The sequence below is a fragment of the Vidua macroura genome, chromosome 7, assembly GCF_024509145.1.
Source record: "Vidua macroura isolate BioBank_ID:100142 chromosome 7, ASM2450914v1, whole genome shotgun sequence".
In the NCBI taxonomy this organism is placed as follows: domain Eukaryota; kingdom Metazoa; phylum Chordata; class Aves; order Passeriformes; family Viduidae; genus Vidua; species Vidua macroura.
In genome coordinates, this window is record NC_071577.1 from 10690502 (window position 1) to 10703169 (window position 12668).

A 12668-nucleotide genomic window follows, 5' to 3' on the forward strand; every position below is an offset into this window, starting at 1 on the left:
CCACTCACCCACCAGCCTGCTCACCCAGACCTCTGCTGCTCCCCTGCTCTCAGGCAGGTCACCAGCTGATGTCCATTTTTGTGTCCTCCCTGACTGCTGTGGGGCTGTGGAGCTTTGTAAGTGAAGCATCTGCTGTGCAACTATTCTTCCCCCACATAAAAATCTGAGGCGTGCAGAAAATTCAGGGGTAGAGTAAAACCAAAGAAATGGAGCAGGGTGCTATGAAAAACACAAATGTTTTAGGAGTGTTATAGCCAAAATATGAAAGGCTCCAGTTTCACAATGAAATTAAGTTTGTGCTGAGCTGTTGGTCTGCAGTTCAGATCCAGCATGATGTGTTGAGAATAGCATTTGCAAAAGATTTAATCTGCTGACAGACTGGTGCTCTGTCCCAAAACCACCAGCACAGTTCTCTCCATGACTGTCTCCTACTAGGCACTGCCTGAAATAGTATAATGAAAGACAGAAAACTGGCTGTGCTTTTTCTGACAAAAGATGAAATCCAGAAGATGACGGCTGCAGGAAAGGCTACCGCCTCCACTGTAGTTTTCTCCTGGACAGTTACCTGCCCTGAATAATGTCTTGCACTCACATCTTTATAGTTAACTGTGCTGCTGAGTCAGAAATTATTGTGTGATCAGCTCAAGAAGTACCTAAGTGACTGTGCTGCTTACTCAGGCTGGCTGAGCCCTGTGGCACCACTGGCTGCCCATCATTCCCCATCCTCCCTTCTTGGCTTAGGAGCTCTGTCCCTGCCTGGGTCTGGGCCACCCTGGCTGCTTCCTTCACCAGCAGTAGTTTTCTTCCACATGGACATAGTGGTTTGTGGATCTGTTGTTTGTTGGGACTCACTTTTGACATTTCTCCCCCTGTTTATCTGAACATGTGTGTTTATTTGAAGACTGGTGTGTTTTTATGGGAAGCTTGCTAGTAGGTGCAACCCTCCTGTGGGTCCTTCTTCCAGCAATTCCCTGGCTCCATCAATAGTAAGTAAATAGAGCTCTCGATATTGGGAAAGATAATTGGCTGTGTAATGCACAGAAAGCAAAATTGCTTTCCTCAAGATGTATTCATCAATTACAGCTTGCCCCAGATGGTGCAGCTTGAACCATTTTCTGGACAGGGAGAAATATGTCAAATAGAAGGGAAGCTGTTTTTGTAATAAATGACTGGGTGCATATGTGCATGACTGCATGGTTTAGCTCTTCCATAATAGGTATCCTATTAACATGCTAATGAACATGCAAACAAGAAGCCAAGGATTATCAGTATTTTTGAGACAATAATGTGCATTTTGGACTTTTTTGCTTGTAATTAATGAGAATGTTGTCTGGTCTGCTGGTGTCCCCTGGGCTGATTGTTGCTCTGCCAGGGGGAGGTAGCAGCCCACGTGCTGCACAAACCCTGCCTCTCCTCTTGGCAAACTCCAGATTGCCTCCACCACCAAATCCTGCCATGTACTTGTGGAGGAGCTCCAACATCTCACCAGCCTTCAGGCTGGGCATGCCGAGGTCTGAGGTAGCACTAAAGCCAAGCCAGCTGCAGTGAATGCTCCATATGTATTTTTAATGAAGGTTTTAATGGAAATGCCATGTTTCTCTAGAGAATGGAATGACAGGACAGTGCTGGGCAGAGTATTCTGATGAAACAATGCTGCCAGTTGCAACTCCAGTGGGTTGCTACACTACATGGAGAATAAGCAAAGTGACCATATGGAGGAGTAATGGTCAGGGATTTCTGAAGGGCTTGTCTGGAGAGGCTCAGTTCCCTCAGCTACTATTTACTTTAAAATAGTTTAGTGGGAATTGAGAGCTCCCAGCACTTCGTAAGATCCAGCATCCCTGTACATATATTCCTGTGAGGGTACAAGGTGGGCTGTGACCCTGTCACTGGCCAGGTGACTCTGCTGACACTGTGGCCATTGACCTTGTCACATTGTTGGTGTTAAATGGGTCTGCTAAGAGGCATTTAATTAGTTTCCTTTTATTTTTTTTCCATTTTCCCCTCAAGAATCCCTTGCATTGTAAAGCACACTGAGCTGTGCTGCTCAGAAATGCTTCTGTGATTCTCGGTAATGCATGAGGCAAACATTCCTGTGGTGTCTCACTCTGCTCCTTGGGAGGACACCTACAGATTGCACAGTCCAAGAGAAGGTTCCCTCCTGTGACCAAGGTGCCTCTCATTTATGAAGTGAGATCTTCTGAGGAAGACGTGATCAATTAAAAGATGACAACTGTATGCAGGATCTGTCCCAATAGGGCTCCTGTGACATCTAGGTGCTACCTGAATATAATGAACATCTGCCAGCTGAGAGGAAAAAATAACAACACAAATGTCTTTCAGGAAATCTTCTGTTTGCTGCTGTGGCTGATAATAATGTGAGAAGGAATGAAAGAGCACAGACACCCCACCCACCCTTGTGTGGCTCTTTAACTTCAAAGAGAAACACCTAACAGCCATGCTCAGGTCCCTGTGTCATCCTGCCTTCTGTAAGAGCAGTAATATCCAAAATGTAATTAGCAGATGGAGGTACTGCTTGCTGTCCCACTTTTAATGGGTCTAGAAAATACAGCTATTTATCACCCTTGCAGTCAAACTCATGGCAAAGTCCATGACTCTCTGAAACAAAGAATAGTTGTCACCTTGTAGCACAAAAAATTGCGTGTTTGTGGGATCACAGGGTAATTCCTGTGGGGGGCAGGCTGGAGATCTCCAGCCCAACGTGCTGGTCAAGGCAGGGCCAGCTCTGAGATCATACAAGGGACTTTGCCCCATTGGCCCTTGGAAACCTCCAAGGACTGAGATGCCCCAGCTGAGGGCCACCTATGCCTGTGTTACATTCTGTACTGTGAGTGGCTCCTTGGCTCTTCAAAAGGGCTGTTAAATGCAGTTAGGGAATTTGGATCCCTTATTCAGAATGTGGAAAAGAAGCTCCACCCATCTGTGCTTGTAGTCTACTTCCTTTCATTTGTTTACGAGACAAAATGGAGTTGATCTGGAAGCAGTTTTGGAGGAGGAAAATCATATGTCTTTCCAGACCATCAAGTATTGTTGAACTTATTATTGCTTGAAGACAGAGTCATGATCTGGCCAGAGGGAAGTTTTGAACTGTAATGTAAAATGAAATCCCTTTGGCCTGAGGTAAGCCCCTTAGCCTGTGCACTGTAACCCAGGGAAAATAATAATTACCACTTGATGCAGGAGCAAGGACTAATGTTTGCTAGGTGCTGTGAAAATGAAATTATTATTCATAGAAAGCTTCTTGTTTGCAAGGAAAGTTATGTGTGTAAAGACCCCCCCATGATCCTGTTCTTTGGAGAGAACCTCTTGTTAGCTTTTTTTTATTATGCTTAATGTAACCAAAAGGCTGAAGACAGGAAATTCTCCCTCCACGTCTCTTCTGGCAGACAACTAAGTGTAGAGACCTGCAGAGATGATGAAAAGAGAGGATGAGGAGATTTTCAGCTGAAGAAGGGTTGACACGAAGTCATGGAGACCCATAACTTGGTGCAGCGGGGTCTAGAACAGAGCCGGGAGGATTCCAGGTCACTGGAGAAAAGGCTGCTGGCACTGAAGGCTGCAATTATGGAAAGGTTAATGTATTCAAGCAGGGCTGAGCTGGCTCAATTGCCTGTTGGGAGCTTTGCCTCTGCAGGGAGGCCGGCTCATGCAGGTACAGCTCCTGCCTGACCTGCCACTGCTGCCTGGGCCCGGGGTAATTGGAGCAGGTCATTGGGAGCCTGGCTTGGCTGCAGGCAGAGATGGAGAGCCCTGGGAGAGCCAGCCCTGAGCTGGTGCAGGAATACGTGAGGTGTTTGATTACCCGGCAGTGTTTTCCCACAATTCATGAATGTACTTATCTCCAGAGTTTGGTAATGTATAGACTTTCAAGTAGCTGAGTCCTCAAGCTTATCAGACACATCAGCCATGGCCTAAAATCTTGAAAACAAATTTTGCTTAGCTGAAAAAGATGGCTTTAATGTCCGCGTGCCGTGAATCACCTCCCTTCCTTTCATTTGCCCGAAATAAAGGCGGATTTCAGGCAAAGTGATGCAGAATACAGATAAAAGAGCAGTGGGAGGAGAGTTATACTAAAGGTCTGGAACATGTCTTTGAAATTTATAATGCTCTTTTAAGATTAAATGGCGTAAAACTGCTTCAAGATGATCTCAAGAAAACACTAAACACTCTATTCTGCTGAATGTCCTTTTAAGAGTGCCTTTAATTGATTTCAAGACACATGTCTAAAAATGTGAAAGATCTTCCAGTGAGCCTGTTGGTGGCACAGGGCACCATGACAGCCAGCAAGAGGGCTGTGGGTGGGGTAATGCTCACACTATGCAGTGAGCCAACCAGGTGCTGGCACAGCACACAGCTGCCTCATACAGGCCCTGAACATTTACCTTCTTAACCTTGGAGAAGGATTAAATAGCACATAGTTATTTGAGTGTTATTTGTGCTTGGTGGTCAGGTCCCCCATGCAAAGTTATTTATTTGGTGCTGGTATGACACAGGACCTTTCATTTCCAGATTGCACTGCACCAGGATGTTCCACCCAGCCTGGGCAGGACAGTCACACTGCAGGATGAGTCTGGTGGGACCGATCAGGATATTGGTAAGCCAGTGGGGCTGTTCATGCCTCCAACACATGCATGTTCTAAATCCAAGGGCTGTTCCATAAACACAGGGCACTGTGCTTTGTGGCCAGGATAGTGGGGCTCATCTGCCAGCAGTCAGGGAAGGGGCACTTCCATCAACTGTGCACCTCCCAGGAAGGTTAAAAAAGTTAAAGGTTAAAAATTTCTACCCTCCTGAGGAGGAAATAAGCGTAGGGAAGCATCAGGCTGAGCACATGCAGGGGCCTCTGGAGGGGAGGGGTGCTGGCAGAGCCGTGAGCCTCTGCCTCATCCTGCTCAAAGCCTCTGCTCCTGCCCTCCTTCAAAACTGATATCCCACTGGTGCAAATTAGATAAGAATTGGCTCAGGGTCTTTAATTGTGATTTTTATTTTTAATTTGCATAATTAGACGGGTAATGGACTATTTTTGCAGCCTGGGGACTGCTCTGAGGTCGTTAGTGTTGGCCCTGGGAGATCACCATCTGTCTGCAGAGGGCGAGGGCCGTGGGCAGCCTGACGAGCCTCCTGTGGCTCGTTCAGACCTCTCCCCCCTTGAACCCCAGCTGCTTTCCCAAGCCACCCAAGGGGGTACAGCCTCACAAAACATTAGTCATCTGTCCCGGCTGGTGTCCTCAGCAGATGCAACCGTTTAGGAGAATGTGGTGCTGAGGGGAGATTAATAGGGTCTGGATTTTAGAACATCTCCCATTGTGTTAGCTTTGTCTTTAAGGAAAGAAGATTAAGATAGAGCAAAAGGCGAAGCAATGCAGCAGCACCAGGTTTGTGCTTCCCAGGTTGTGGGGAGGTACCTGGAGGTGAACAAGGCTCCTGGAGGGAGGCAGCAGGTAGAGATGGACAGGTACTTGGAGGCCCTGAGTCGTGGGTTGGGATGAGACTGACAGGGTGGCTGGAAGGAGAAAAAGAATAATTGAGCCTTACTGAAAATTTCACTACCCTGAAGTCCACCTCCTTGCTTTCCACATCCTTATGACATCTCCCCTTCTTTTCTATCCCCTTCCTGATCCTTTCCAAGCCTGTTTCCACAGCCCTGGATGGCCACAAGACACCCTTTGTATACCATTACTCTCTCTACTTCAGACTTTGCCGCTGCAAGTTTTATTTTGCAGCTGCGAGAAGAACAAAATAAATCTTCATTCTGGGGATGGCAAAATTCCCTGTAGCCTGCACGCTGAAAAGCCTTGGGCTCGCTGTGCTGCCACATCTTGTTCTACTTAAACTACTGCTTTTAATAGACCCAAAATGTTTGCTTTGGAAAAGGTGTTTTCACGTCCTCCAGCAGAGCCACGTGCACTGGTTTGTTTGTGTCAGACATGGCCTGGCCCCGGGCTGTGCTGCCAGGGTTGTGCTGGATCAGCTCACAAGGTACCATCACCATCCAACCACCCAACTGGACATTTCCTTAGACTTCAGTCCAGTGGAAGCTGGAGATTGTTTAGAGTGGGTTGAAATGTCTCATGAAAGCACATTTCAGATACCTGTTCCTACCTTTAATTAACCCTTTAATATGGGACTTGTCCATAAGGATCCATAAAAGATTTTGGGAGTTGCATTAAGAATAATTGGTAATTTTTCACGCTGAAGCTGGACAGAAGGAGTTAACAAAGTTCTCCTTTATACTTTTATCACTTTTCCCTTACAAGTTCTCCATGGCCAGCGGCATTTCTCATCAAGTATCTTTTGGCAGACATTTCAAATATTGCTAGGAATAAATATCTGAAAGGTGTTCCATGTAAGGTGTGGATCTCAAAGCCACACCAAAACTTTTGGCTGGGTAATGCTGTCCAGCTGCCTGCAAAAATCCTAGTGTGATTTTGGGCTGTGAGTATCACTGTGAGTTTGAAATAGTGGCACATAAAAATTGTGACATTTTCTCTGCAGCAGTGATTTGTAGGACCACTGATTCTGCCCTCGCACCTGCTCAAATACAGTTTGGTGGTGAACAAGGCTGAGAAGAAGCCAAGACCCCTGTGAGAGCAGCTCTTCTCCCATAGTCCCTGTGCACTCAGCAGCAGAGGGTGGGGAGGAGCAGATTGGGGTGGCTGTGCCAGAGTTTTGGTGTTCTAGGGAGCAGGCACCATGATGGGCTGTGCTGCAGCACCTCACCACCCTGCCCTGGCAGCTCTGCATGGCTGTTGTGTCTCAAAACCCAGCCTGCAGCAGGCTGCCACTGCTGTTTTGGGATCTGACCACCTCCTGAGAGCACACGGCCTTGCTGGTGCCTGAAGTTCCATCAGCTCTACACGGAGGCACCCCTGGGCCTCAAAATAATCGACAAACCACAGAAATGCTTCTTCACGGCAGTATTTATTGCACCAAAGTGCTCTTCCAGAATCTTCAGGAGGGGCTGTGTCCTTCAGATGTCCCCGTTCAGCCAGCGGTTCTTGGCTATCTGCCCCACGCCGGGCCGAGAGGATGGGGTGTACTGCAGCAGCTGCGTGATGAGGACTTGGCAGGGCTCCGGCAGCGGGGGCAGCCCCTCTGGGTACATCACCCCCTTCTTCTGCAACTGGGGCATGCTCTGGACATTGGTATCATCAAAGGGAATGTTGCCGACCACCATCATGTAGAGCATCACCCCCAGGCTCCATATGTCGTATTTCTTGGCGTCATAGGGGATGCCCATGAGCACCTCTGGGGAGGCGAAGGCCGCCGTCCCGCAGAACGTGGTGCTCAGGTCCGGGTACCCTTTGAGCTCCTTGCTGAAGCCGAAGTCGCTGATCTTGGCGCGGCGGCCGTCGGCGGAGAGCAGCACGTTCTCGCACTTGAGGTCGCGGTGCACCAGGTTGCGGTCGTGCAGGTAGCGCACGGCCCTCACCACCTGCACAAAGATGTCCCGGGCATTGGGGGCGCAGGGCAGCTTTCCCAGATTCTCCAACATCTGCAGCAGGGTAGTGTCCATGGCCTCCATCACGATGTAGAGCTTCCTGTTACAGGCCTCGATGACCTCGAAGACGCGCACGATGTTGGGGTGCTGGATCTTACGCACGATGGAGAGCTCCCGAGGCAGAAACTTGAACACGACGGCTCGGGATGCTCGATGCCGGTCCACCACCTTGACGGCCAGGGGCCCCTTGTGTTTGCTGGAGGTGGCCGCTTTCACCTTGGAGAAGCTGCCCTCCCCTAGCGTCTGACCCAGCCTGTAGCCTAGCTGATTGAGCAACCTCTCTCCTCCATCGGCCTTTGGCATGATCTGTGGTCCCGGTGGGCTTTTCTGGAGCTGCTGTTCTGCCCCAGCATCGGGAGGCTGTAATGTCTGCTGCATGGCAGCTGCTCACCTTCATCTGGTGGAACCAGCAACCCCCGGCTTCCACGCTCCACCTGGGCATTGTGATGGGTGGAATGTTGTGTGTGACAGTCCTTTGGGAGGTGATGTCAGCATCTGGTGGGTCCCCTCTGCTCATGGGTGCCCCTGGCATGCCTGCACGCACACAGGGGACAACTCTGCTGGGGCTGGATATTTTAGAGATTTTACCCTTTCAGCCTCTTCATTTGAGTTCTCAGCAGAGGGCTGTGTGGATGAAAGTTCAGATGTCAGCTTTCTGGGGTCAGGGACCCATTTGGGGACCTATACCAGTTTTCTGCAGGGTATTAGTTGCATTAAAATCCAAACTACACAGAGTGGTACAACGGAGTGACTTCTACTGGCACTAACTGTGAACCACCTTGGCTGGCTATAAATATGGACTTCTTTGGTGATGGTGCACAGAGCTATTACATTACTAGGGAGGCTTTCTGACCGATTGTGGGGTGGACAGGGAACTTTAAATGCATCTTTCAGAAAAAACCAGCTTTTCGGTTTCTTGAGCTTGGAATTGCTCTTTATCTGTTTTTATCAAAATGATATTTTGGAGACTTACAGAGAAGTGAGACCTGAGATCCTTCACAGACCTTCTGTAACTTGGATTTTAAAAGGTTTTAATCAGTTTTAGTTGCCATATTGTGGCAGTCAAATTGAGCAGAGGGCAGCTGGGCTGGGCCAGAACACCCACTCCAGAGCAAGGCATCCCTACCATCACACTCTGTCTCTCAGGCCAGTGTCAGGTCCTTCTTCCAGGTGCTGCATCCTTGGCTTTCACAAACAGTTGTTTCTGGTTTGTGCTGGGTTTTTTAAGCTGCTTGAGTATCCTGTTCTCCCTGTGGAGCCTGTATTTGCTTTCCATCTGTACAAAGAAGCCTAGGACCACAAAACCCCATCTTCCAAAACACCAACCCAAACACTATTTTTAGTTTTTGAATATATGTTTCATTTTGCAAGTCAGTTATAAAGAGGAATGGTGATCAGCTGAAGACAAAATAAAATCTTTCTTGTGATTCCATCTTGCCAGTATTCTGAAGTCACTTTGAGGAAATTAAAAAGGCTCAAAGCTGCAGGTCTGTATGTGCTGCAGGGGAGCTTTACTCTGAACTAAGAGCAACTAAAGCAGTCACCATGTCGAGTTTTATCTGCTCAGAGGTTGTGGGTCCAAACCAAACCGCTCTCCCACTTCAGATGTTATTCCTACAGGCCAGTTGGAAGTATGGGAATTCACATGCCATGGAAATGTGGTTGCCAGGCATGTACCAGCAGGAATGCCATCAGGCTGTACCAGCGGGCATGTTTGGGCCTTCAAATAAATGCCCCCAGATTTCTTATTTCTGAAGTGGATCAGCAAGAAGCCATTTCCAGAAGTCCCTGTTCAGAAACTGATGTTACTAAACACAAAAAAATCTCACCTAGCAATCAGCAGGCCAGATGCAGAAACCCATTTTGCTGGATATGCATGATTTCCTGACAAGTTTAGCTCTTGAGTCATAACCACAATGACTTCAGCAGAGGTCTGAGCTGGACTTTTCAGAGGAGCTGGGAACTTTGAGATGGCTAAACATAACTGAACCAATGTGGGCATTTTTATGAGAGGGAAGTGCTTAGACCAGGCTTCCCTTCCCCACTTACTACCAAAGCACCTCTGGAAAGCACCACTGCTGCTCCTGGGAATAGAAGGACATGTGCAGACACCTACAGGGGCTTGGCTGATGCTCAGAATGTATTTTAAAATAGGAATGGGCAGTCACATGACAGGCACGTTCCCAAACCCACAGGTAAATCCTCACTTATGGGAAGCACCTTTGAAGCCCTTACAATACCATAACCAGAAGAGGGAGTGTCCACACTGATGTGGAAAAAACAAAGTGGCAGCTACAAATCAGGTTGCAATGGTAAGGAGTAATATAGAGGAATCCTGTGCTGCTGGTAGTTCTTCATCTGCTCGAGGGAGCAGGTCACTTTGGGAAAGTTTTCTGCAAGCTTGGCTGAAGTGGGCAGTTTCAGTCTCAGTAAGCCCTCCTGGGAGCCCAGGAAAAGCCTTGTGCAGTCAGATGCTGCTGGCGCATCCTGGGGCTGGGAAGGCTTGAAGGAGACAGGGAAGCAAGCCCTGGTTTCCCAGGGAGGAAGCAGCTATCGAAACAAACACTCCCCCTCCTGTATGCTCCAGGCTGCAGCTCTGCGGGCTGCCTTGGCTGCAGGCATCGCTGCTGTGCATCCCTGAGCTCCTGCCCCACAGCCAGCAGCGTGGCCTGGGACTGCTGCAAACAGCTCCAAAGGCAGGTGGCAAGAGGCTGATGAGAGGGTTTCGTTTGGCAGGGCACTGCCAGGCAGAGGAGGAGGAATGACAGCTGAGCTCAGCTTTCTGTGCTGTCTTTAGATCTGAGAAACAGATTTTTGCTTGGTTGGCTGCTGGCTCAACATTTATTGGTATAAAAATGCACCCAAAAATCTCTTTTGTTTTCAATCCCTGTACCTCAAGTGGTATATATACCACGTCACCCGTGGTATAAATATTTAGGTCACACTGATATACTTTAGTAGTGTACTCACTACCAACATATATTAAAAATTGCTGAGCTTCAGTGCTTTCTAGAGTGTTTTTTGCATCAAAGCTGTGTTTGTAGAACTCACTTGTTCCATTGCTCTTGTTAATGAGAGCAATCAGAAATCAGGCAGCAATTACTGTTTTGTTAAGTGTGGCATGTGAGCAGGAGGAGCTGGTCTGCAGAGGTATAAATTATTGGAGCTCACTGTCAGGGATTTTATTATGGGATGTTTCTGACTCTGGTGGCATGATTGTGCATCAGCCTGGCATGCAGTTAGTTAGTCCCTCTGACAAGGGGCTGATCAGCTCCTGAAGGAAGGACCACCAGGTAAGTCAGCCTTGCTAATGCAGCTGCAGGTCTCTGGCCTCATGCATCGTGTACAGCCACCTTCGATCGACTGGAGAAGAGCACACAAGCCATGACTTCTAACAGAGGAGGGACTTTTTTCTTTCTGCATCACCCATAGATGTTTTTTCACTGATAACATGCCTGTGGTGCCTTTTGGGGGAGCTGCTCTCTTGCTGAATGCCATTGAGGGGGCACTGCCTCGGTGCAATCGCTGAGATCCCAGCTGAGATGCATGTGGCAAGCCAGGCAGCTGGCGAGGCCCATTACATCATGCATGCTTTGGGAACCTCCCTCTCCCTGTGAACCCATTGCCCCCGAGCCCTGGGGGCAGGCTTGTGAGTCTCAGATGCCTGCCATTGATCTGATGAGAGACTGACACCTCCGGGGCAGGCATTGCACTTGAGAGAGGACGCTGCTGAGCGTAACGTGGGTCCTGCTGGCACAAGTGCAGCAAAATACAACTCCTGTGAATGCAGATCTCCAAGAAGCCATAACATACCATATTTTTATACCTTATGCCATGAGGCTGTAAGTTACAATGTGTAGCATGACCTCTGCACTTGCACAGAGCCCTTGAGATTTCTTTAAATACCTCTATTTCCATACATGCAGAAATATTTTGCCCAGGGGCTGCAATGTTCAAGAACCTGTCAAGGAATTCCTAGGTGTCCAATTTGTGGCAAGTCATGACCAGACATTATTTCTTGGCATTCTGTGAATATGGGAATGGGCAAACTTCTGCACAAGACATAAAAGCAATGTTAATGTTTTGCTTTACTAAGGCATTATACATAGCACAAAGGGTAACCACAGTTCTTCCCAGCAGATGCTGAACTTACCAAGATCTTCTTGCCAGCAATGGGCTAACAAAAGTTTTCTATGTTTTATCCTGTATTTGATTTTATTACTTTTAAAAGTATTTTTGTTGTACTTTCACAGTGACTGCTGGCCTGAAAAGAAGCACGCTGCTCACAGCACTATTTTCCATCTGTCTGGGTGCTGCAGGTGCAGAAGGCTGGTGAAAATTCTGCACATAATTCCTTTGTAGTCCCACGGAGCTGTGTTACAACCTCTAGGCATGAGTACCAAAGGGAACAAGCCAAGCTGAGGCCGACTTGTAAGAGGTGCAGCCAGTCATCAGCTAAGGCACAGGCAGTGAAGAAAATGACACTTGGCAAATACTCTCATTTCAGTAGTGATGTTATTTGCCTCTTTATTGCTAAGAACCCTTCAGTGTGGCAACTGATCACTGGTGTGTGTGATAGCTGAGCAGCTGAAAAGTGGGGCAGAACCCATGAAAAGCATACTGAATCCAAGCTGCCTTGTGAGCTGAATTGCTGTTACTGCCCTAGATCCTTTCCTGCCAAATCAAGATGTCTGGGTGGTTATTTTAGGCACTGGTGTCGAACAGACCTGGGAAGTCAAAGGTACAGCCTTGTCTCTGAACATCTGATGTTGTGTGTCTGCACAATGGCATCCTAAATTTGGCATGGTGCTGTGGCTCCTCCCTGGCAGCAGCAGCAGCGCAGACAGGGGAGAAAACCAGAGTCACAGGTGGTCAGAAAGCTGTGCTGGGCAATGTGCTGGTTTTGCTGCTTCTGAATTCCCTCTCATGTTTAAAGGATTACTGTCTGTTTCAGATACTCAGGCTATGTTGGGGCTTTTATCCCTTTGGGACCTCACATTCCTGGTGATCAGAAGTGGCTGTGACTCTCACAGCTATTGACCATCACATCTTGCCCTTACCCTCTTTTCAAACAGAATAAACTAGTGAAGCTGGGTGTGGGACTTGTACAAAGTCTCCCAGAAATTCAGCAGGATGAGAGGAATAA

The 12668-nt window shown here is 48.0% G+C and overlaps 1 protein-coding gene and 1 long non-coding RNA gene across 2 annotated transcripts; one reads left to right on the forward strand and one right to left on the reverse strand.

The window, feature by feature from the left end:
* Positions 1 to 2813: 2813 nt before the first annotated feature.
* On the forward strand, positions 2814 to 6217 carry LOC128809937 (uncharacterized). Its single transcript, XR_008437874.1, has 3 exons — positions 2814 to 3141; positions 4531 to 4615; positions 5651 to 6217. It is a non-coding gene; the product is annotated as an uncharacterized LOC128809937 (long non-coding RNA).
* Positions 6218 to 6923: 706 nt separating this feature from the next.
* TSSK6 (testis specific serine kinase 6) lies at positions 6924 to 7968 on the reverse strand. The gene has a single exon (XM_053982368.1). It carries the CDS (start codon positions 7898 to 7900, stop codon positions 6992 to 6994), a length of 909 nt encoding a protein of 302 aa, XP_053838343.1. The 5' UTR covers positions 7901 to 7968; the 3' UTR covers positions 6924 to 6991.
* Between the last annotated feature and the right edge of the window lie 4700 nt (positions 7969 to 12668).

Excerpts from the sequence above, each read along its gene's own strand:
- TSSK6 (XM_053982368.1), bottom strand. The coding sequence starts at position 7,900 with ATGCAGCAGACATTACAGCCTCCCGATGCTGGGGCAGAACAGCAGCTC.